This window comes from Cannabis sativa, chromosome 4 (genome assembly GCF_029168945.1).
Source record: "Cannabis sativa cultivar Pink pepper isolate KNU-18-1 chromosome 4, ASM2916894v1, whole genome shotgun sequence".
Lineage (NCBI taxonomy): Eukaryota > Viridiplantae > Streptophyta > Magnoliopsida > Rosales > Cannabaceae > Cannabis > Cannabis sativa.
The window spans coordinates 21,038,388-21,065,065 of NC_083604.1; the positions used below are offsets into that span (position 1 = coordinate 21,038,388).

Consider the following 26,678-nt stretch of genomic DNA (forward strand, 5'->3'; position numbering starts at 1 on the left):
GAAAGGGGATTCAAAATGTTTCAAGTAGTGACTAAATTGAAGCAATTTAAAGTGAGACTCAAGGAGATTAACAAAGATGGTTTTTCTGATTTGCAAAGTGATGTCATTCGAATTAAGCAGGACCTAGATCTTCTTCAGAGTGAAATACACAAACAGCCTCTTGATCCTAAACTTCACCTACAAGAAAAAGAACTTAGAGAAAAGCTCACCAAGATGCAGGGAGACTACATGTCCTTCTTACAACAGAAAGCTAAAGCAGATTGGATTCAGCAAGGGGATTGTAATTCAGGCCTTTTTCATGCTTGCATTAAGCAGAGACTGAGGCACAATCGTATCCTATCTATTGAAAGGCAAGATGGAAGCAGAGTACATGACCCGGATTAGATTACAGAGGTTTTCCTTGAATTTTACAAAGGATTACTGGGTTCCAAGTTAGAAAAAAGAAGGAAAGTTGAGGCAAGAATTTTGGCTAGAGGACTTGTACTAACTCCGGAGCTTACATGTGTCCTAACTCAGAAGTTCACACATGAAGAAGTGAAGAAAGCTACATTCAGCATCCTGGAACTAAATCTCCTGGTCCTGATGGTTTCTCAAGTAGCTTCTATCAAGACAATTGGGATATCATAGGAGAAGACATTAGTGGTGCAGTACTGGCTTTTCTGGAAACAGGTAACATCCTCAAAGAGATCAATTCTACAATAATTACACTGGTTCCAAAATGCAAGTGCCCTAATTCTGTTAAGGATTTTAGGCCAATAGCTTGTTGCAATGTTATTTATAAAATTGCAACCAAGATATTGAGCTCTAGAATTAGTCAAATTATTCCTAAAATAATATCTCAATCACAAGGGGGTTTTATTAAAGAAAGATTCATAGGGCACAACATTATGATATGTCAGGACTTGGTGAGGCATTATTATAGGAAAGCAAACAAACCAAGTTGTATGATCAAACTTGATCTCCAGAAAGCTTATGACATTGTTGAGTGGGAGTTTTTGGAGGAAGTGCTAGCAGGCCTAAACTTTCCTAGAAGCTTCATCCAACTTATTATGAACTGCATCACTACTCCTAAGTTCTCTCTTATGTTCAATGGAACCTTACATGGTTTTTTTGAATCTAGGAGAGGTCTTAGGCAAGGGGACCCTATGTCTCCTCTCCTATTTGTTCTGGGTATGGAATATTTCTCTAGATTAATGGGGAAGATAGGGGAGAAAGAAGATTTCCATTTCCATGATAGATGCTCGGATCTTAAGATGAATCATTTGGCTTTTTCTGATGATGTGTTACTTTTCAGCCATGGAGATTTCACAAGTGTTTTATACATGTTACAGGCACTCAAGCTATTCTCTCTTACCTCGGGGCTACAGGCCAATGCTAGTAAAACAACTATATATTGCAGTAACATGCAACAGGGGAGTGTGAATGAGCTGCTGCAACTATCTGGATTTATGAGACAAGAGCTTCCATTTACATATCTTGGGATTCCAATTTGTGCAAGGAAAATTTCAGGGAAAGAATGTGAGATTCTGGTTGAAAGAATGACAGCTAGAATAAGAACGTGGAGTTCATGGAACTTATCTTTTGCTGGAAGAATTGCACTAATTAACTCTGTGCTTATTGCAATACAAGCATACTGGAGTCAGATTTTGATTATGCCAAAAAGAATTCTGAAATCCATTGAAGATATTTGCAGAGCTTTTTTATGGAAAGGGCAGGCTATTTTCCATGGAGCAGGGGCTGTTTCTTCGGACAATATTTGTCAATCTAAATCTTCAGGTGGATTGGGGATCAAAAAGCTAGAACTTTGGAACAAGACTGCAATGTCCAAGTACATTTGGGCCATTACAAATAATCAAGAAAGCTTATGGCTCAGATGGGTGAATAGTGTAGACATAAGAGATCAAGATTGGTGGGGTTACAACGCTTCTATACACTCTAGTTGGTACTGGAAGAAGCTGTTGGGTTTTATGCCGTAAATAAAACTCATTTCATATAATCAGATTTACTTATTAATAAAGATCAAAAATAACATTTAATGTTGCATGGTTCACATGATTTATTTCATGATTATATGTATATAATGTATGAATTCTTTTTTAAGTCCAGAACATATGAGTTGGTTAAAGATTATAGTGTTGTCAGCACAGTGGAATATAATCTTTATTATATGTTCAAAAGTTTATTCCCTGATTTGTCAGAACACTGGATTTAGACTGACATGGTATAATCAGCGATAGGTATTCTTACACCTTGGAAAAGTGTTATGTCCTTTCCAGGACATTGGCAAAGTTTACCAGTATCGGATGTATGGAGTATACATCGGAAGGGACCGATATTGAACTTTGATTAGATATGTTAAAATTTACCGTAATATCTATTCAATTCAATATCACCTGTTGATCCTAGATCACATGATCGAAATCCTGATATGGTTAGGCTCAATTTCACGAGTGTTACTCGTGTTCTTTGATTTGTTAGTTAAGCCTAGTTTTGTATCAGGGTGATACGTACATTTTTGGAACACGGTAATGCAATTGAGTGGGAGCGCTAACATAAATATGGAATCTATAGCTTCTATTTGGCAAATAGAAGTAAAGGATGATTTCCTTCGAGCTTAACCAAACGAAGATAAATGGTGGAGATCTCATTTCACTTAGGTGAAATATCATTTATACAGGGTTAAGTGTTTTAAGGATAAAATACATTGTAGGGTGTTACGGTAATCTAATCCCTGTACAGTGTAAATCATCTATATAGAGGATCATTGATCACATTAGGGTTATAACAATGGATAACTAATGACGTGTCTATATCGTGGAACATATAGAGCATTTTTATATGACTGAGAGTGCAATTCCAAGTTCTAAGTGTGGATTCAATGAGGAATTAATAAGTTAGGGAATTTACTTGGTAAATTCGGTTCGACTTATTGGAAGCTCGGTTATATAGACCCATGGTCCCCATACTAGTTGAGACCATACTGCTTGTAAGACTCAGTTAATTGATTTTAATTAATCAATTATAATTCTAAAAGTTAGACTATGTCTACTTTATGAATTTTCACTAAGCAAGGGTAAAACAGTAAATAGAGAGTTTAAAGGGTATATTTATTAATTGGGAAACTTTGATTAGTTTTTAGTAATAAATAAAATAAATGACAATATATTATTTAATAATTAATTATAGTTATTAAATAATTAGATTTGACATTTATGAAGTTGAAAGAGAGAATTGGCAATTTTGAGAAAATGGGAAACTAGAAATGATGAAATAGGAAAGTTTGAAAAGTGGAAGGATTTGTTTTCCTCAATGAATGGCCGGCCACCTAATGCTTCTATTTCTCATTTATTTTTTATTTTTAAATGCCAAATAATTCAACTGTAACCCCATGTGGTATTCTATAAATAGAAGGTAAAGGTTTCAGGTTTGAAACACACACTTTACAGTTTATTCTCTCAAACACTATGAAACCGCCACTCTCTCTCTTTCTTTCTTCTCTGTTTTTCGAATTCCCTTGAGTGAATGAGTAGTGCCCACACACATCAAGTGGTATCTCAATCATAGTATGGAAGACTATGGAAATTCTACATCAAAGGAGGAGAAAAGAAGATCCAGGTTTAGATCTTGGTGATGCTCTGCTACAGAAAGGAATCAAGGGCTAGAGATCTGAACGGAAGGAGTCATATTATTTCGCTGCACCCACTGTAAGGTTTTCTAACTTTATATGTGTTTATTTTCATTGTTTTAGAATTCATATTAGGTTGTTAATCCAACATACTTGTTAGTAAATCTAGATCCTAGTAAAATAATTTCCAACAGAAGCTGGTTAACCTCAAGAACTGCCTCAGTTCTGTTGCTGATGTTGCTAAGTTTCAGAGAAGCAAATATACCATAGCTCCTAGGTATAAAATGTTCAGCAATCCACAAGCAAGGAAAACTTGGTGTAACGAGGTATGGGCTCGACTGAATACACCAAAACATAGTGGTATTTTCTGGCTTACTATGCTTAACAGATTAAAAACAAAAGATAGACTGGTGAAAATGGGCATTAAGGTTCAAGAAACCTGCTGCCTTTGTGATGAATACAAGGAGAATGTTCAACACTTGTTCTTTGAGTGCAAGACAACCAGCTATTGGCTAGATGAGATTAAAAGCTGGCTGGGATGGAAAGCAAGAGCAACAAACATTCAGCAGTTTGTTCGATGGATTGAGAAGGCAAAGGTGTCAAAATTTAAAAAGCAAGTTTTTTCTACAGCAGTTGCTGCACTTGTTTACAGCAGCTGGAAGGCTCGAAATCAACTCATATGGCAGCAAGAACAGATCAATCAAAAGCAGGTTGTTTGTGACATTAAGTGGAGTCTAAGGACTCGAATTAATGTTGTTTTGCCAAAGAAAATCTCAAATGTAGATAAAGAATGGTTCTTTGCTTTGTAATTAGATGAATTTAGCAGTATAGTGCAGAAAGTTTTGTATAGATTGAGGACCGGCTGGGTTGCTCTTAGTGTTGGAAATTATTTTACCAGGATCTTAGATTTACTCACAAGTATGTTTATTAACATCCTAAATAAGAACTTTCTAAAACGATGAAATAAACACATATAAAGTTTAGGAAACCTTACATTGGGTGCAGCGGAATATAATGACTCCTTCCGTTCAGATATCTAGCCCTTGATTCCTTTCTGTAGCAGAGCATTATCAATATACGAACACGGATCTCTTTCTCTAAATCTTTGATGCTGAAACTCCTTTGCTGATGATCTTTCTTCACGATCTTCCTCACTATGATTGAGGTATCACTTGATGTGTGTGGGCACTACTCTAATCACTAAGGATTTTGAAATTCAAAGGAAGAAGAAATAAGAAGTGGCAGCTAAAGATAGGGAGAGAGAAGGCTCAGGTTTTTCTGATTCAGAAAGTCTCAGAAGAAAAGTGTTCTTTTCCTGAAGCCTTCACTATCTATTTATAGCATTCCACTAGGGTTAGATTTGAATAATATGGCATTAAAATAATGAAAAAATCAATTTAAAATACTACAATAAGTGGCCGGCCATACACTTAGTGGATTGGGCCTTGCTTTTTGCAATTTTGCAATTTTAACACCTTTTGTATCTGATTTTCTCAAAAATGCCAATTTCCTAATTCAACCATTTAAATGCCAATTCTAACTATTTAATAACTATAAATAATTATTAAATAATATTGTCATTTATCATATTTATTAATTGAACCATACAAAGTATCATAATTAACAAATATGCCCCTATAAACTCTTTCTTTACAATTTTGCCCTTACCTAGTGAAAATTTCACCAATAGACATAGTCTAATTTGTTAATTATAATCGATTAATCAAAACCAATTACATGAGTCCTACAAGCAATATTATCTCAACTAGTGGGGGGGACCATGGGTCTATATAACCGAGCTTCCAATAAGTAGATCAAGAATTTAGGACTAAAATTCACTAACTTATTAATTCTTCGTTGAATCCACGCATAGAACTTAGAATTGCACTCTCAGTATATAGAATGCTCTATATGTTCCACCATATAGACACATCATTAGTTATCCATTGTTATAATCCTAATGTGATCAATGATCCTCTATATGAATGATCTACACTGTAAAGGGATTAGATTACCGTAACACCCTACTATGTATTTTATCCTTAAAACACTTGACCCCGTATAAATGATATTTCAGCTTATGTGAAATGAGATCTCCACCATTTATTTTCGTTTGGTCAAGCTCGAAGGAGATCATCCTTTGCTTACTATTTGCCAGATAGAAGCTATAGATTCCATGTTTATGCTAGCGCTCCCACTCAATTGCACTACCGTGTTCCCAAAAAGTACGTATCACCCTGACCTAAAAGTAGGCTTAACTAACAATTCAAGGAACACGAATAGCCTTTCAAGATTGAGCCTAATCATAACAGGATTAAGATCATTTGATCTAGGATCAACTAGGCGATATTGACTTGAATAGATTTTACGGTAAGTTTAATTAAATCTAAGTCAAAGTTCAATATCGGTCCTTTCCGATGCATACTCCATGCATCCAACCTGAGCTTTACTTTAACCAATGCTCTGGAAAGAGCATAGCACTTCTCCAAATGCAAGTAAACTCTGTTGTAGATTATCATATCAGTAAAATCCTATGTCTGATAAATCTAGGAAACTTTATTCACATAGTCATGTTTACTTTCCAATGTGTTGACGGCACAATAAACAGGATCAAGTATGTGAAAAGGGTTTCAGATGAATTTATACATTATGTACATATAATCATGAAATAAATCATGTGAACCATGCAACATTAAATGTTATTTCTGATCTATATTAATAAGAAAATCTGATTATATTGAAATGAGTTCTATTTAGGGCATAAAACCCAACACTTAGTGTGTATTCAAATTGGTTTTGGGCAACACAATTCATTGATTTATCAAAAAAAAAAAATACATTGAGGGGTGAAACGTAAATTAGTCCCTACTCGGTGTAAATCATCTATATAGAGGATCTTTGATTATTTAGATTATAACAATGGTTAAATGTGATAGCGTATCTATATGGTGGAACATATAGAATGTTCTATATGACTGAGAGTGTAATTCTAAATTCCAAGAGTGGATGCAACAAGGAATTAATAAGCTAGTGAATTTACTTGGTAAATTCTTGATCAGCTTATTGGAAGCTCAGAAATATAGGCCCATGGTCCCCATTCTAGTTGAGACCATACTGCTTGTAAGACTCAGTTAATTGATTTTAATTAATCAATTATAATTCTAAAATTAGAGTATGTCTAGTTTATGAATTTTCACTAAGCAAGGGCAAACTTGTGAAGAAAATAGATTCTAGGTTTTATTTATTAATTGGAAGACTTTATTATGTCTAATTAATAAATACAATAAATGACAATATTATTTAATAATTTATTTAAGTTATTAAATAATTAGTTTTGGCATTTAAATTGTTAGAATTAGAAAATTGGCGTTTTTGAGAAAATAGAAATGAAAATTGGTAAAATTGCAAAATACCAAAGTGGGGCCCACTACATCATGGCCGGCCACTTAATGGGGTTTTTCCAATTAATATTTTCATTATTTTAATGCCCAATAATTCCTAACCTCAACCTAGTGGTTACCTATAAATAGATAGTGATGGCTCACACTTGTTAAGAGATTGAAAATCAAAATTTTTGCCTTCAGAAAAATTTGAGCCATCACTTCCCTTGCTACCACCGACCTCTCTCTCTCTCTCTCTCTTTCCTTCTTCAAGTTTTCGAAACCCTTAGTGATAGAGTAGTGCCCACACACATCAAGTGGTATCTCATCATAGTCTGGAAGATTGTGAAGAATCCAAATTGAAGAGAAGGACATTCAGGCTCAGATCTTGGTGATACTCTGCGACAGAAAGGATACAAGGGTTAGAGATCTGAGTGGGAGGAGACATTATATTCCGTTGCAACCACTGTAAGGTTTCTTATACTTTTTATGTGTTTATTTCATATCGTTTTAGAAGTTTATGTTTAGGATGTTAAAATAACATACTTGTGAGTAGATCTAAGATCCTGGTAAAATAAATTCCAACATTGGGGACGTTACAAATGGCATCAAAATCTTGACCTAGCCAAAAGTGTGGTCGACGAGGCCGTTAGACCTCGTAAGGGGCAAATTGTGATAGTCAGTAGTCCCAAGATCCGTAAGAAGAAATACCGAGTAAGTTGTGCAATCTCGTATTTCTTGGGGAAGGTCAAGTGTGATGATTCAAAGACTGTGTAGGTATGGGACAACACAGTTGAAGAGGGTTTAAATGGATTGATTGATACTACCTATATTAACAAGGTGCATCTTGTTTTTTGGTAGCCCACCACGAAAAAACTCCACAGTTAAACGTGCTTGACCTGGGGTAATTTCAAAATGGGTGACCTCCTGAGAAGTTTTCTCAAGGAGCGTGCGAGTAAGGACAAAGTATGTGGGAAACACTCTTATTTGTTTGTAGGGTCAGTTTTTAGTCCAGGAAGCAGCCATAATGACGTATTCGTGTATAAGAGCCATGAGTCCGTGGGGGAAGGCCCAATAGAGGCTTGAAGCGGGGAACATTACAAAGGATTAATCAATATTGAAGACCTAAAACTACTTTTTCTTCTCTTATCTATTTTCTGTGTTTGATGTCTAAATCTCACATCCAATTTCTTCTCTTCTCTATTCTCTAATTATAGATTAATGCAATTTATTTAATTTTATTTTTCATTATTATGATTTATGTAATTTATGTTTAATGCTTGTATATGCTTAATTACTATTTACATGATTTAAGTTTTTTTATTCAAAATTTAAAAAGTGAGAATTGAATATGCTATAATTGTTTAGCGTAACTGTATGGTTTGTGTAGTATTTATGATTTTTATACTTAATAAATTCTATATGTTTAAATTTATCAAAAAGAAAAATATAAGTTGAAATTTATATATGTCCTAACTCGAATATAGATATCTTTCATAAATTCGTTATAAGAAGGAAATATTGAAATTGTGTTATAAAATGTTATGGTGGATAGGTGATGAGATTAAAAGCCCCTAGTTTTCATCCATTTACTTTTTTATTAATTTTGTTATCTCTTTTAGATTTAATTTTTATTATCTAGTTTGTGGTTCTACATTTTTTGAAATTAACTAATTGTTAATCAACTAGAATATAGAAATTAATTTTTGGTAGTTAATATATCAACCTTTATATTATTTATTATTGTATTACAACTACGTATATTTGTGTATCAAGTTTAGCAAATAATATTATTGTATTAAATAATACTTATATAATATATAATACAATATAACACGATATTTAACAATACAATAATACAATAGGGTGTACCAAACTAACTCTATATTTATACTCCTGCTGAAAAGAAAAGCTTACACGCACAAGTCCAATAGTACATACTACATACACACATACAATTACTGAGTTCATACTTCTCAAATATGAAACTAATCATAACATGTTAGTTCTCAAATAAAGAAAACAACATACATATGTATTCTCTTATGAGAAAGGATGGTATATAGCTTAATTAATTAACATACTCCATTCATCGCAAAAAAACAAAAATAAAATTAACATACTCGATTTTTCTTTCCCTTGACAAATCGCTTCCAATGTTGGGTCACTTCTTCTTCAATCTGTCTATGAGTCTTCTTCTTGATCACAGTGTCAGTGTTGATCGGCGTGAGACTGGGGATGGGAAGATCGTCCAATTCCTTAACTACTTTCAATATGTCCGACACAAGTCTCTCGACCAAACCACGACTGAAGTCCTCCCTGATCACCACTCGAATAACCGAGATGTGTTCGGCGTCGGCGGGCATGGTGTAGGCCGGCACGATCCACCCAAACCTTCTCAAGCTGTCTGCTATGTTGAACACTGTGTATTTGCTACTGTCTTTGAGAGAGAATGCCACAACGGGCACCCCTATGTCTTTTGAGACAATGTCAAACTTCTCTGTTTCCTCTAATTTGTTTCGGAGTACTTTTGCAGTTGCAGTGCAGTTTTCCATTATGTTCTTGTAACCCTTTTCAAGTAACAATGTTGCTAGTGTTAGGCTTTGCATAATTAATATTTGATCTTTCTTTTGATTGTAAAACAAAATACCTTGACTCCCAAACGGATGAATTGATAATACTGAGCGACTATTTGACTAGAGCCTGCGAGAAAGATGTATTAGAAGAGGTCAGTTGATTAATACTTTCATATAACATGTTTATGTTATTCAAGGCTTGTTAATGAGAATTAAATTAAATGGTGAGAATAAGTAAATTACTAATTCTAGTGCAAATTTAAAAGCACCTTTGGAGAAGTTAAGGGTGAAAGTGGGTTGATCAGATCCAAGGTAATTGATATGGAAAATAAGGTCTTCAGGTAAGTCCTCTTTACTCCTCCACACAACCCATCCAACACCAGCATACACAAGTCCATACTTATGGCCACTCACATTAATACTTTTCACCAGAGGTAATCTGAAATCCCACTCAAGATCTGGATAAAGGAACGGCGCAATGAACCCGCCGCTGGCAGCATCAACGTGAATTGGGGTGTCCCAACCTGTCTCCTTGTTTTTCTTAGTAAGGAGTTCATTGACTTTTTTTACATCCTCAAACTCACCATTTAATGTGGACCCAAGGATGGCTGCAACACAAATGGTGTTCTCATCCACCATCTCAACTGCCTTCTCAGGATCCATCACATAATATCCTTCTTTTAGTTTAACCTCTTTCAGCTCAACCTCAAAGTACCTTGCAAATTTCTCCCAACATACCTATACATTCTCGCACCACCTCAATCAATCAGAAAAAAAGCAAAGATAGATATTCATTCTGAAAGAGTGTGACTGATATTAGTTACTTAAACAACACCAGTGTTTAGAAAGTTTGTTAAGATTGAGAACTAAGATAACCTGAACATTGGCACCAGTGACTATATTAGGCTTATCAATGGGTTTTCCCTCTGCTTTTCTCTTTTGCTGCCATTTTCTCTTGAAAGCTAGACCAGCAAGCATTATGGCCTCTGATGATCCAACGGTTCCCACACCAACCGCAGCTTCTTCATCTCCCGCAGGAGCATTGAAAAGGTGGGCAATCATGTTCACACATCGATTCTAATCAAATAATGTTAGTGATATTAGTGACGATCAATAATTAAAATAAGAATGAACAGAATTTATACTCTTTTCATATATTTTATATTCGAGAGTGTAAAGGTCTCTACAGACTACACTCTTTACCCGCTTTAATTTAAGTTATTATTCATGAGAAACTGCATGCATGCGTGTATAATTGATACGTAGTACATTTTACAAATTCGGGAGAAAAAACAGAGCAATTTATATAAAAATTGCATGAAAAATTTTGAAAACATTAATTTAAGAGGTAAATTGTAAATAATTAATCATAATTGTTTTTTTCACCTATTTAATATATATAAAATTGTATTGATTTTCTTTTTTTTTTTTTTTTTTTTGGGTGGACTACACAGCCTCTACTCAATGAATAGCCACTCAAGTACACTTGGTAAAATAAAGAAAAACAAAAAGCTTAAGTAATCGGACAATTAAAGTAGTATTAATTAATTTTTAAACAAGTAGAGTAATACATTTAATATTATATAAGAAGAAATTAAGGACCTGGATTTCGGTGGTGACAGGGTACTCGTCCATGTCAACGTAGTTCTTGTTAACGGAAGCCATGATGAGTTTATCACACTCAGGCTCCATCCAAGTGGTGACAAAGGAGGCCAAATTGAGCCTTGGAGTACCATCCAACATGAGCTCATCATGTATGAACTGGTAGGCAGCTTCTTTAGGTATGGTCTCCTCAGGCATCCTCCATTTCGGGATTGGCTCACGTACGTACCGAGACGCAAACGTCGAGTTTAAGTAGTCCTCATCGTCATCATCATTGCCACCTCTCCCCTTGCCCGCCCTTGTCAACACCATTATTTTTTTTACAGTTTTTCCTTCTCTATATCTTTTCTCAATGTATAGTATTTCTACATGCATACATATATATCTATATATATTTATAGTAGTAGCAATAGTATATGCGTACATATAACATATTTTACACATGTGCATTACAATAATGGTGCTGTCGCTCTCCTTTATTGTAGGGCCTTGATATGTGCCACTTATCTAGCTAAAGCTATATCCCTTCTAACAAAAGGCAGCTATTCGATTGGGATGTGGGAGATTTTGTTTGGAGATAAGATAAGAAAAGTGAGAACAGTACCTCTTCATTTTTCTATCTTTAACTATGAATGTCAAGATAAAGTCTCTTCACACATTCTCCATCTTGTGTATATTCTATACATCCTTAATATTAAGGTCCACATTGTGCTTCTATCACGTAGTAGTTTCTTTCAAAAAAAAATAGGTCTACATTGTGCGCGTGTTTGTAATTGATATAATCGTTCAAATAATAGTTACCAAAATTTAAAAAAAAAAAAAAAACATCAAACCTTAAATATAACATCCATCTAGTTAGTTATATATATATATGGACACTTAATTAAAAAAAAATAAATTTGAATTTCTATGCTTAATTTAACTACTTAACTAAAAAAAATATCTAAAAATATTACTTTTTACACTATATCAAAAATATGTTTATATATAAAATATTTAAGTCAAATTCAACTTTTTTTTTGCCGAAAAACTTTTTTTCTCAAATTTTTTTCAGCTGATGAAACAGTCTCAACTCATATAATGTAAAAGTAAAAGCTTTTTTTTAATTAGATAGAAAAACTAAGCATAAAAACTCAAATTTTTATAGTACTACCCATGAATGGGTAATACTCATTAAGAGTGCATCTATATATATATATACTAAGTAGATGTTAATAGTTTTATTTAAAATTTTGGATTTTTTTTTAGATTTTTCTAATTTATATTACTTAAGCAATATAGTGTTTTTTATTAAAACAAAAAAAATATTTAGTTTTAGGGCTCGTTTAGCACGTTGTATTAAGTTTTATTGTATGATATTGAACTAGGTAATATAGTCGCTCTTCCAGCGGCTAATTTATTTGTTTTTAGTATTATAATAAAATATAATTATTTATTAATATAATACATAATAACTTAAATATTATTTTCATATATAACAATACTGAAATTACATCATCTAATTATATAAAATTTTATTTTCAAAAAAATAAATAAAATTTATTCTATTAATATATTATTTATTACATATTATTATTGAAAAATTATGAATGTGTTCTATTATTTATTTATTTTAAAATTTATATTATTATTTATATATGTAATATTAAATTATTTTATTAAAAAATTGTTATTAAAAAAAATAAGTAAATAGTGTGGTGTTGAAAAATATGGAGTGTTCTCTATAAATATAATGCATTATTTTTTTCACTAATTGTTTAACACCGCATCTCACTCATTGTCTCACCTATTATCTCACATTGCTTCACATTGTAGTCATCATTGTATCTCACCCACTATCATCACCGTATGCCACTCATTGTCATCATTGTATCTTACCCGTTATCTCATAATATATTATTCGTTCCCATCACCGTATCTCACCCATTATTATCATTGTACGTATCTTTCAACAATATACCTCACCCGTTGTCATCATCGTATCTCTCTAATCGAACTCTAGCAATTTTTAAATAGTCATCTTGTTGAGGAACAATATTCTTCAAGAGTTGTCTTCTTAACAATATAACTCTCAATAACTTCCAGACTTTTGGAGTTGGTAAAAGTATTTTAAATTAGTTGCACTCGTAATATAGAGAAGTCAATATATATATATATATTTAGAGTAAATATAAATTAATACGTACACACAAATATCTATAATTATATATTGAAATATTAAATGATGGAATCTAAATAAATAATTATTTTTGAATTTTTTAATGTTACGTAGTAGAAGTTACTATCACAAAAAATAGACACCGTCTTTTTATACAAATTTGAATTATTAACTTTATTACTATATATATATATATTTAATTCATATATAGTATATATATAAATTTAAATTTAAGCACTCTAGATGATTTTATTTTTAAGAAATTAGATATTATATGTGTATTGATATTTTTAATCAATTAGTAATTATATTATATCAATTAATACATCATCAATTTATTATTATATTTTGATAATTAGTTCTCAATAAATATTTTATTTAAATTAAGATATTTTGATTTTAAATTTAAAATAAGGGAACAGCAAACATAAAAAGATAAATAATATTGAATTTTAAAAAAATAAAATAAATAATATTTTATGTATGATTTACTTATTTATAATATTAAAAATTGACATCAAATTTTTATGTAAATACGGTTTAAAAGAGCAAGTGAAAAATATTAAAATGAATCATATGTTATAAATATTAATAATTATGTGGATGTCCAAATCTTTTATTTATTACCATGAATTGTAATCAACATTCCTCTTTTCCTTAGTTTCCCTTTTTCTTAGTTTCTTAATATCTCACTCTTGTATTTGTATAAATAGGGGTTCACCCCATTGGAATAAACAACTCAGAAATTCTCATTCACTTTCTCTTTCTCTCTTCATCTTCTTCTTCTTTCTTCTCATCTACTTTATATTATTTTATATTATTTTATAACACATTATCAGCATAGTCTGCCAAGCTTCAAGCATGAGTCTATGCTATGTCCCAATGTAAGTATTTTGTTAAAGTTCTTGAATTGTTTCAAAGTCATGATACACTAAATATATATTTATATATATATACTTATCTGACTGAAACAATTTCAAGAATCCTTTGTTTTCCTTTTTCTTTTTATCTATATATCTATATATTATATATGTATGTATATGTTTTTATATATTTATTATTAATTTCATATATATATATATTATGTTCTTATCATTTATAATATTTACAATATATGTGCGCCTATGATATGATAGAGAAAATCTATATAAATTATACATATATCCAAAAGATTATGTATTATCGATAAAATATTGCATATATCCTAAAGATTATGCATCATCGATAAAATATTGCATATATCCTAAAGATTATGCATCATCGATAAAATATTGCATATATCCTGAAGATTATGCATCATCGATAAAATATTGCATATATCCTGAAGATTATGCATCATCGATAAAAAATTGTATATATCCCGAAGATTATGCATCCTCGATAAAATATTGCATATATCCTGATGATTATGCGTCCTCAATAAAATCTTGCATATATCCTGAAGATTATGCAAACGTAATATTCATTATATAGTTGATGGATATATAATGAAAGAGATGAATACATATTTATATATATGTTCTTGTATTCTTTGAGGACAATGAAAAGTAATCTAATATCGATATAGATTTTGACAAACATTTCCTGAAGTAAATGTTTTATATTTGCCAAAAAAAAAAATGATTGTATTTATGTGAATACAACTAAAGAATCATTAAAAATGATTATTATTGATGCAATTTTATAGTGGGTTTTGAATATCCAAAGAGAATATTAAGAAAATTGCATTGAAACATCAAAGTATAAGAATAACAATGAGCATGACTAATGTTATTTAAATACATGAGGCATGTATTTATTGTTCATCATTCCCTGCAGAGAATGATACGAATTGAAGTCAATTACTTTTAAAGATTCTTCGTATTAGTCATGTTATTATACATTGTTATTACTTGCAATGTTGGAAATTATTGAATCTGACATATATTAAAGATTAAATTTTGCATACATCTTGGAGACTATGCAAAAATTGCATTCATATATTCTTTGAAATATCGTAAAAGAAATTGTTGAATAATTTCTTATATTTTTATGGATGAACAAGTAATAAATTTTTAAGAAATTTATAATAATGTTCTACTTGTTCAACGCCATTCCCCGAAGTGAATGTAATGATTTTAAATAATCAATGACATTATTTACTACTCAAATATTTCCAGAAAAAAGTGGAAACAACCAAAAGATGAGATACCACACACAATCAAAGTGCATGAAATCTATATATCATGTGTGGAATTGAATAATAGTGGTCGCGTACTTGTAGTACGGACACACTTATAATCAAGATAAAAGTATACTTGATTATTTAATAGAATGTGAATTGTACAAACTTATTGTACATTTAGAATATTTAAATATCATTACCTAAAGAGAATGAATAGGCATGAAATTCTATTTCAAAGAATATAAATTTCACATATATTGGTAATGCCAGAAGCAAATTAATATATACATATTTTATTATTTCTTGAAATCAATAGTTTCAAACTATTGTTAGTACAAGATATGTATATATATAGTTACTATATAATTCAGTTTGTATATTCCCAAAAGTGGATATATAATTTACTAATATTTGTTAGTGATCCAATATAATCAAAGTGATAAAGAATCACAAAATGATTATTTGAAAAGCTTCCTGAAGAAGTACTCTTACATACAATTGCTACTTTGAGTAGTAAAATATCTTGGTATGTACCTAGATGTATAGCTTTTATCTAGTTATGAAAGTAATAAGAGATGACTTATTATATGTACTGGTTGTACATTTAAATATATAATATATCAAGTCATGATAATTAAACTGATGAATAGTCTATTAATAAATTAGACGACTTGTTAAAAAGATACCAGGAAACATGAATGATATATTATGGTTATATCTATTTGACCATTATAACAACGTGATGAAGTTGTCATATACATTTTACATTATACACATCATTGAATTGATGATAGTGATTCCTGAAGAAATATAAAGTTTGATAAACATAATAGTGACTCCTGAAGAGTGTATATGTTTTGGAGAATAATATAATTATATTATTCGTGTATATAAAAATGAAACTTGTAATGATTATGTTGTAATGAATTTACATTACATTTTGAAAGTTTCATTGAAATACAAATTATAGTTGAACTTTGAAGTTCATGAATTGAATTATTTTGACATGATCAATCATATGCAATAAATTGTCAAAGAATTTGACTAAATTTTGTTGAAGAACCAGAAGATTCTTCTCATTGTTATTTATAAGGCTCAAAAGAAGAATGTGCATATATTTCCACACAGAAAATATTTAAATTATATTTTCTTAACAATCTTGAGCCATTGTTAGATTTTTATTGCATAGTTTCTTATCGATGTGATAAGATTATATGATCATGCATTTACAAAATGTGTAAATTTATGTATTTCTAATTATACACGTATGACTCATTCTTAGAAATGAATTAAGTTCATAAGTATTGAACTTGAAACTGAAGTTATTGAACCCGAAGTTCAATGTCATATAATATATATGAGTTTAAATAGATATTGATTCATTGTGATATATTGAAATCCCTACAGGTGTATTAATATTATTAGATATCACAATTTTTAAAAATTCTCTCGATCAGGGGGAGAGAAGCAGTTGGGATCGATGATAATTTTTGAAAAATAATCCTTGCACAAAGTATATAAGAACAATATAGTTCAAAATGATATATACCAACTGCAAATCAATATTATTCAAAGTTGAGATAGAATGAGTTGAAAACGCCTGAAGCGTAAATGAACAATGTAGAAATTATTAATAAATGTTCATTTGATTTGCCACGAAGTTGTTAAATCTAGAGGTACTCATGGAGATACCTTAATGTTATAAAGTATTAAAATGATAACCGTGATGAAAACGGTACTCGAAAAGACTCCCCAAGAGAAGTTAGACATAACACATTTGATCATAATTGAATCCACGAAGTGATTCTATATAGGTACCTATAAATGATAAACATATTTGAAAAATATGTAATTTAAAGAGATCTCTATAAGTTATGTCAATATGGGAGGAAATTATCATTTATTGAAATTTTTGTCGACAATAAATATTGAATGTTTGCATATGTAATAAATTAACATGAGATAGCAAGGATCATGGTATTAGATTTGTCGAGAATCATCGACATACATTTTGATTTTTGGCCAAAATATTATGACGCAATCCAGGTAAATTTACTCACATAAAGTGAAGTAAGACTGTAGGTGTGCAAATAAATATTTCTAATGAGAAATTTGCATATATGTATTTGTACATAATGAATTGTTGTACAAAGCTTGCATAGGCATGAGATTGATTGAAGTAAGGCTTAAATATTGAGAAAATATAATCATGATTTGATTATAGCACGGAATATATTTTATGAGGATTTATAAGCGTCACATAAATGTTGCAACAAAATGTTATTTATTTGGAGCTCCTAATATAGTGAGAATTTGAAATAAGCCTTATCTAAAAATTCTAGAAGAATTTAATACATGTCTTAAGTGATATAAATTCAAAGTCGCGCGCACTATATGACAAAGATCTTTGTATGAAATAAAGACATGTAAGTAAATTATTATTTGAAAAATACCTATGGTTGTCTATGCAATATAAATACGTAAATTATACGTTGTGATAGACTCTTGAAGAGTTTTTGATTAATTGAAGAACAAACTTTTATTTCTTTTGTATTTCGAGAAATATTAATGTATAAAGTTTGTTCATTAGTATTGAAGTCTGAAGTACTTCATATGTATCAAGAATTATAGATATATGATCATTTGATATGGAAATTAAGATCATAAAACAAGATGGAATAAATATATGGTCTTGGAGTACCATCATTGTCACAAATGAAAATTTGTAGTACCATTAATGTGTTATGTTCATATCTACTTGAAATTTTAAATTTTCGTATGAACAAAGTTGTGTACACACATGAATGATACAATTAGTTGGATAAAGACTAATGTTCCACGAACCCCTCATCTATAATTTAGAAGTCCATACATACTCTGGAAGAGTTATAGAAAATATATGATCAAAGATTATATATGGTGATATTTTAAAAGTGATAACAATAATCTTATGAGATTTATTATCACCAAAAGAATTATGGATCATATGTGCATGAGTGGGAGACATATTCATGTTGCACTCTTTTCCCTTAGCTCGTTTTTGTCCCACTCGGGTTTTCCCCGGCAAGGTTTTTAACGAGGCAACTTGCAAATAGTTATGAATATGAAATATATATTGTACTCTTTTCCCTTAGCTCAGATTTTGTCCCACTGGGTTTTTCTGGCAAGGTTTTTAACGAGGCAACTATAAATCATGTTAACATACTTGCATTTTATGAAGCAAGTAGAGAATGTGTGTGAGTGAGATCATTGGCATATCATATTCGGGAAACATATGGATTGCACTCAATAAAGAAGTATCAACCCAAGCAATTCTCTATGGATAATATTGCTTGCATCGTTCAACTAAAAGGAGGTACATTGAAGGAGATAGAGTTAGAACACATTTCACGAAATTCTTCTTTATACGCTTCAAGAAAATGCATATTGGTGTTCAACATATTCAATCAAGTGTCAATCTTACAAACTTATTCACAAAGTTATTATTAACATCAACATTTGAGAAGATGGCAGACAAGATCGAAATTCGTCGATTAGAAGATCTCCACAAATGCCTAAATGAGGGGGAGGGAGTTAGTTTACACTATACTCTTTTTCCTTTGACCAAGTTTTCAGCAAGATTTTTAATAAGGCAGCTATTATGGACATCCAAGGGGGAGTGTTATAAATATTAATAATTATGTGGATGTCCAAATCTTTTATTTATTACCATGAATTGTAATCAACATTCCTCTTTTCCTTAGTTTCCCTTTTTCTTAGTTTCTTAATATCTCACTCTTGTATTTGTATAAATAGGGGTTCACCCCATTGGAATAAACAACTCAGAAATTCTCATTCACTTTCTCTTTCTCTCTTCATCTTCTTCTTCTTTCTTCTCATCTACTTTATATTATTTTATATTATTTTATAACATCATAAAATTTATATGACGTTCATATTAATAATTATAAATCTTTAATATTTATAGTATCATCAATTCTTAACAACTAAATGAGCATTTTTTGATTTTAGTAATTTCTTAAAGATCATAATATAATGTCAAAATATCATTTATATATATATATTATTATTATTTATATATCAAAATATTATAAAGATTTTTATATCGGATATATATGTAATTGTAGTTATATAAAAAAAAATTAGTTAAAAACTTAATAACGTCCTATTCTTCTTTTCCAGTTAATGCATATACATGTAATTTAATAAGTTTTAAAGAAAACGTAAAAGAAAATTATATTTTAGTTAATAAAATATTAAAAAAAATAAGAGAACCAATAATGTTATTTTTGGTTGATAAAAAAATTAAACAAATGAGAGAATTAAGAAAAAAATCAATAGTGTTATTTTTAGCAAATAAAATTATTTTAAAAAAATGAGAGAATAAAAGAGAGAACAAATAATGTTATTTAGAAAGATTTTAAAATGAGAGAATTATTTAGAGAAATTTTGAAATGTCATATCACCGCCTCATATCTCTCTATTAATCAATACTCTATATGATAATTGATAACATCATATATATATATAATAAATTAATCACTTTATACACTAACAGCCAGTTTGGCACAGCTGTGTTGTGAGAAAAAACAGCTGTAGTTGTACTGTGAGAAAAAGCAACTCCAGTAGAACTGTAGAAAAAAGCTGAGCTGAGTATTTGATAAATTATAAATTTTAAAGTACTGTGAGTTGTTAAGATCTATTATAATGATAATAATAATGGTATAATATAGTTTATTATAATCACAAATATGTAAGATCTTATTTTATATAATATTTTATTTTTTATATATTTTTAATTTTTGGTCAAAATATAAATTTATATTCATTTGATAAAAATAATTTATAGTATTTTTACATTATGTTTTATCAAATGTAAAAAAAATAGAAACTGATGTATATAAAAAAATTAGATTGATGTTGTTTATTAATATTAAATAAAATAAAAATTATTTTTTTAAAAAAAATAATAGATTTAATAATTATTTATTTTATTATAATTAATTTATTTTAAATATTTTTATTTTTTTTAATATGTAATAAATAAGAAAACATGGTTTTAGTACAAAAAAATAAATTATTATAGTCTTTTAATCAAAACTGCTTTTTCTAAAAATTGGGTTGGAGCAGCTTTAGCTTATAGCTGTAGCTTTTCTAAAAATTCTTCAAAAAATTGTTTTTTGACTGCTTACCAAACACATTTTTATCACAGCTTTTTCAAAAAGTAACTTTTAGCTTTTTCAAAAGCTGTACCAAACGAGCCCAAGTGGATGATATGTAACATATTATTCACAAAATAATCCAGAGAACTACATATAAATAATAAAAAAAAAAATCTACAAAATTATGGCATCCGTACTAATAATAATAATGACTGGCACTTTTATATTGTAGTTATATGTATCATATTTGAAAATTTCATCTTATTGTCAAGAGAGTAGATGTTTTTTGAAGCAATAGGCAATAAATAATAAAATAATATAAACACAAATCAATACATATATAAAAAAAAAATTAATTGTTGGTACTAAAAAAAGAGAAGAATTACCTCATATACTATTTTTTTAATTTTTTTTTTTTTTTCAAATTTACGGTTTGAGTTTCTAAAGTGGTTGTAGCGCTAGTTGCAATAGGCATTTCTGTACGATTTTTTGTTGCAATTTAGGTTGCAGCGCTAGTTGCAATAGGGGTTTCTATGCAGAATTTCGTAAAAATACAAAAAAAAAAAAAACTGTTTTGAAGTGTACAAATAAAAAAGGCCCAAAAAAATATGTGTAATCAAAATATTGAATTATTTTTTTTTTGAATAAAAAATATTAAATTATTATATACTAATCTTGAGTAAATATGGATAGCAAGAAGAGACTTACAGAACAATTAGGAGTTATACATTTTAGGTATAAATATATGTAGATTTTGTTAAAAAAAAAAGCCACTTTTTTTTAAAAAAGAAACTTAAAAATATTGTTAATTAATATAATTATTAATAATAAAATAATAAAAAAAAAGAAAATAAATAAATATTTATAAACCTAATAAAAAATTAAAAGAAAAGAGAAAATTAAAGAGAAAATAGATAAAGCTATTTGAAGTGATATTAAAATGCCACATCACTGTCTCATACTTCTCCTTTCTATAGATATATATAGATTGGATTATATATCATATTTTTATATAATACTATATTAAACTTTAATTTATACTAAAATATTATATATTTAGGTGTACATAAAAGTTAATACCACATATAGTTCTACATAAAAAATATTACATAAAATACAATTCAATATAATACAATACAACCTAATACGGTATTCCAAACGAGTCTTTAAAAATAAACATAGTGTAGTTAAGAAATTGTAATCAAAGCTATAATATCAGAATATTTTGTTAGATTGTTCTTTGTAGTTATTATTATTATTATTATTATTATTATTATTATTATTATTATTATTATTATTATTATTATTATGCTTAGTTCGGTAATGTAATTTAATTGCAGAATTAGAACGGTGTAAAGTGATATTGTTGTCGAGCAAATTTTGCAACACCAAAAATAAATAGTAACAATAATAATTATAATAATAATATGAAGAACAAGTGCGAGTATTCAACTTAGAATGGCGAGTACTCGAACTGGGAACGTAAATGCTTAATAAAAACTGGAAATATAAAGAAGACAAGGGAATATAGTGGTTCAGTCAGATCACGGTCTGCTTAGTCCACTGTTGCAAGGATTTCGTAGGTGTCCATTTCACGGTGGATCACTCCTTTATATACAAAGCAAGTGTCTGATTATTTACAAGGATTGCATTCATTGCCAATCCGTTCATACATTGATTTACAATAATTAAGCTAAAACGTAAACATTAATAAATGAAGAACAGTTTCTATTCACTAAATACAGCAACGTATGCGACTTCTATTGTGCAAGTTGGCTGTTCATATTCTTGCATAAGCTCGCAGGCTTAGGATACACCTATCATTCAGTTAAGTCTGAGATGTCTGCGTTCTTGTATAGTCGCACTTAGGGATATTGTATAACGAGCTGATAGAACCTAGACATGTGAGTCTATATTGGTTTATCGAGGCTGTTGGGTCATCGGGACCAGCTCGCTTTATAGAGAATCGATCTCTATGCTTTCGCAGGAGGATTCAGAGATTACTCGCATATATCGTGGTATATGCGAGTTGAGTCCGTTCCTTGGTCCCACATAATGCGAGCCTTGTGAATGCGATTAGGCTTGGCCATATTCGCATCATCTCGCTGAGTTTAGCTCGGGCGAGGTTTAAACTCGAGGAGTCCCCCATCGACATCTCAGCTTTCCTTAGAGAAATTGAGTACACGTGTCCTTTAAACAAGAGTCTGGTCTTGAGTTTCTAGGTAAGAAAAATCTCACTATAACACATGCCCCTAGTTTCGCGACTTGACATATGCGGTCATGAGGGAAACTATATGCGAGAGACAAGTGAAAGGTTGTCACGAGGAGGTGACCTTCGGTTGTCCCATCGAGGGTTTCGAAAAATAACGGATGTAATTATTTCATTTTATCTTATTTATGGTGCCACGTCACAAAACTCTTCGGTTTTCGTGTAGGCGTGCCTATGGCTGACCGTTGGATGGGATGACCTTAGGCATTCCTGCTGCCACGTGTCACAATCCCAATTTATGAGGGATATTGGTATTTAAGGCCTCTGATACAAAATGATTCTTTCATTTTCCCTCTCGTTTCTAACTTCCTCTTCTCCTTTTTTCTCTAGATTTTTTAGAGACTCTCATCCTCCATCCAAATTTTTCTTTTTCTTCCTAAATCTCTAAGGTTTCAGAAGTGATCGAAACCAATCACGGGGAGAATCACCAAAAACTAAAGGTTAGTTTTGAATCCACTTGCGTATTTGATTTCTGATTTTAAAAAAGAAAACTGTCTTTCTGGGTTTTTCACATTTTGAGAGGTTTGAAAATGCATGTTCGTAGGGAATACTCATAGGGTGGTATTTTTTCTGTTAGAACTGGTTAATCTTAGAAGAAAGATAGACCTGAAATTTGTATAACCGTGAACTTTGTATTATTTCTGGAATACTCGCGGGTATTCGGATGAACACTTCGAATACTCGCATATCTGTCTCCTTTAGGTTTTTCTAGAGACTTTATCATTTTTACCCGTTGTTTAGAACTTAGGGTTTTATATTTTTTGGGCATTTTGTTGTCGGAATATTGGTGAAGTCTTTCAAATGGTGGGTGTGTCACCGTATTCCAATGCTCATGCGTGAAATTGCATGTTCCTTGAGGTACTGTGATACACCCAGCCATTTGCGACGTATGCCAGTGTTCCCAGTTCCCATATAACCGTATATTTCGACTAGTAAGTTTGCTCGAAACGGTGGGTGTTTCCCAGTAACTTCAGGGTCATGCTCGAAAACGCATGCTCCTTGGGTCACTGGAAAACTCCTAGCCATTTTTTGAGGTATATCGCTAGTCGGATATGCGTGACATACTTGCACGTTGTGATTGGTTAGATTCCTCGAAACGGTTGGTGTTTCCCAGTAACTTCAGGGTCATGCTCGAAAACGCATGCCCCTTGGGTCACTGGGAAACTCCCATCCGTTTTTTGAGACATTCTTCTAGTCGCACAACTGCGATTTTATGCCTTGGTTGGCTGATTGGCTTTTCGCGAGAATCCGAATCAGCCTTCCAAGGAGACCTTGAATTTTTATGCGGGTGAGGTCACTTGTATTATTTTCGCATATTCACCACACTGAAAAGATCTTCTATCTTTCAGATGAGCGATTTGTCGGACAGCCAAATGCTTGGCTCTGGAGGTAATGCTTTCGATGGCGACCAGGACTAGGTGGACAGCTTCATCCCAACCTCGATCTCAGAAGAGGAGACCTCGATTGTCAAAGATGCGGAGCTGGGCCCGTTATCCTCCGCAGATATCGAAAGGATGGTTCAGGAGCTCGCTGAACCAGGAACCATCGAGATTCGTGATAGCGAGTCTACGGTGTCAGCTCGTGAACACCTTGTTCATTCCAGGCATGCTCCTGATGCTGAAGTTGAGGAGATGGGCGAGGACTGGGAGGCTCCAAATCGCAAGTCAGAGGAAGAGGAGGACGCTCGGTGGACAACGCTCAACTGGAAGAGCCTTTCTCATGCGAGGATTCGGTTTCGCGAGTCACCAAGTCCGACCTGACTGCTTTTACAAGGTTAAATCTACTACGCCTTAGCACCATGCATCCTCGTCCTACCGAGAGACCGCATTTGCCCTTCACCAATCCTGCGATAATACCTACAGAGAATGTGGTTGTTTCTATACCCATTCTCCGTTGTGGGGTATCGCTTCCTTTTCACCCATTCATCGCTGCTATCCTCAAGCGATATGATGTATCCCCCCTTTCAAATAACCCCAAATAGTTACCGCATAGCCCTCGGGTTTTATGCGATGTAAATGGAATATGCACATAGGGAGCCATCGATGGACGACTTCAGGTATTTTTATGACATAAAGAGCGTGGGCCTTCACAACGGCTTCTATTGCTTCAGTAAATGGGCCACTTCTGAAATCAACGGGGTGGAAGGCATGGTTTCCAATATGGGAGATTGGAAATCTAAGTGGTTTTATGTGTTTAAAGTTCCAGGAATTAGGACTGATTTTAATCGTCGACCTAGTACGTCGCACATTTTAACACTTAGTTAATTTTCATGTTACCTTGTGGTATGATTTAACACGCTCTTCCTTATTGTTCGCAGATAGACCGCCTCGACCTGTATTGGACCCGACTAGCAAAGAAGTCGCTGAGGTTCTCGGTTGTCTCCCTGTTCAAGATCGCGACTGGCGATTGCTGTGCACGACTTTGAAACTGCGGGAACACAAGTTAATTCCAGAGGACGCCAGCCTTATCGGGAGCCAGTATACAAGGAGCCGTCTGAAAAACAAAAGGAGAAAATAGACAAGCGTCTTTCCAAGCAGGCTTCTCGACCGACATCAGGTAACATATCGCACATATAGACTTATGCATTTGAATTTATTGCTATTTTAACTTATCTTTTCTTGTCCTTGCAGAGATGACTTTTCTGAAACAAGCACCCGTTCTTAATCGCAAGACGAAGATTGGAACAACGACGACTTCTCCCATCGTTCCCGAGAATCAAAAAAGCGATGTCGTGGGTATCCTTGCCGCGGATTCATCCAAGAAGCTAGTTAAGCCTACGCAAGACAAGGGGAAGAAAGTCTTGATCGATCCAGCTGTTCGGGCTCACGATTTCCTAGTTCTTCAGGAGAAGTTCGTGGGCGAGGAGTTCATGTCCAAGGTTGAGAGGACTCCCTCTGAGGAACTTATGCCCCGCTATCCAGAGTTGGCTTTACAGTTCATGTGTAACGCCCTAATGCTAAGGCACGCTACAGTGCTTTTTCAATTATTGTGCAATCTTTGCTAATCAAAGATATTTCTCGAAAAACGTGTTAAATTAAAACTTTTGCTTTAATTATTAAACTTTGTAATATAATATAATATTTACAAATTCCGGGATCCCATTTTCAAACTTTGTAAAATTTACTTTTCACATTATACATTTCAAAATACACAAGTTCTAGGTCGCACAGCGACTTTCAAAATACAACTCCCAGATGTCCCGAGACCGAACACTCCAGGTCGCGCCGCTTGACATGTACAATCCCATCTGAGCTCGGGTTCACTCCTGTTCAGTCATAGCCTTTCCTTTACCTACACATGAAAGTAGAAACTGTGAGTCAACAGACTCAGTAAGAAATGCATATAACACATCATATAATTTCCGACCTGTAAATAGGCGCCCATACACCTATTTACAGAGCTTAACAGATGAGTATGAACGTTCTAACTAGGATACGACCATGTACCATGTACCACATGCACTCAGTATACCATCGTACTAGTGTAGGTAGGGTATGGACCGCACCTTGAGTACCGTTAAGTGTTGTACCACAGACACCTCGTACCTTTCCGTACAAGTGCTGGTAACACCATGATGTACTTCTGAACATCATACACCTTACCAATGCACTCTGTACCACAACCGTACAAGTGTTGGTAGTGTATGAATCACAACAAATAAGCATGTATATATATTAACACATACATACATTCGAATATTCATATCACACATTATACACAGTTCTTACCTGTTTTCCGAATT

General features: G+C 31.9%; 2 protein-coding genes across 2 annotated transcripts; one reads left to right on the plus strand and one right to left on the minus strand.

Moving 5' to 3' along the window:
* Positions 1-3,909: 3,909 nt before the first annotated feature.
* Positions 3,910-4,434, plus strand: LOC133036856 (uncharacterized). The gene has a single exon (XM_061113618.1). It carries the CDS (start codon positions 3,910-3,912, stop codon positions 4,432-4,434), a length of 525 nt encoding a protein of 174 aa, XP_060969601.1.
* Positions 4,435-8,874: 4,440 nt separating this feature from the next.
* On the minus strand, positions 8,875-11,842 carry LOC115712923 (glutamate decarboxylase 5). The gene is made up of 5 exons (XM_030641341.2): positions 11,184-11,842; positions 10,458-10,658; positions 9,851-10,319; positions 9,656-9,708; positions 8,875-9,575 (listed from the first exon to the last, which is right to left on the minus strand). Exons 1-5 carry the CDS (start codon positions 11,631-11,633, stop codon positions 9,120-9,122), a joined length of 1,629 nt encoding a protein of 542 aa, XP_030497201.2. The 5' UTR covers positions 11,634-11,842; the 3' UTR covers positions 8,875-9,119.
* Between the last annotated feature and the right edge of the window lie 14,836 nt (positions 11,843-26,678).

Excerpts from the sequence above, each read along its gene's own strand:
- LOC133036856 (XM_061113618.1), top strand. The coding sequence starts at position 3,910 with ATGTTCAGCAATCCACAAGCAAGGAAAACTTGGTGTAACGAGGTATGG.
- LOC115712923 (XM_030641341.2), bottom strand. The coding sequence starts at position 11,633 with ATGCACATGTGTAAAATATGTTATATGTACGCATATACTATTGCTACT. Across the intron at positions 10,320-10,457 it reads TCACTGGTGCCAATGTTCAG|GTATGTTGGGAGAAATTTGC; the intron begins GTTATCTTAGTT and ends GAGAATGTATAG. Across the intron at positions 9,576-9,655 it reads TCATCCGTTTGGGAGTCAAG|GGTTACAAGAACATAATGGA; the intron begins GTATTTTGTTTT and ends TTACTTGAAAAG.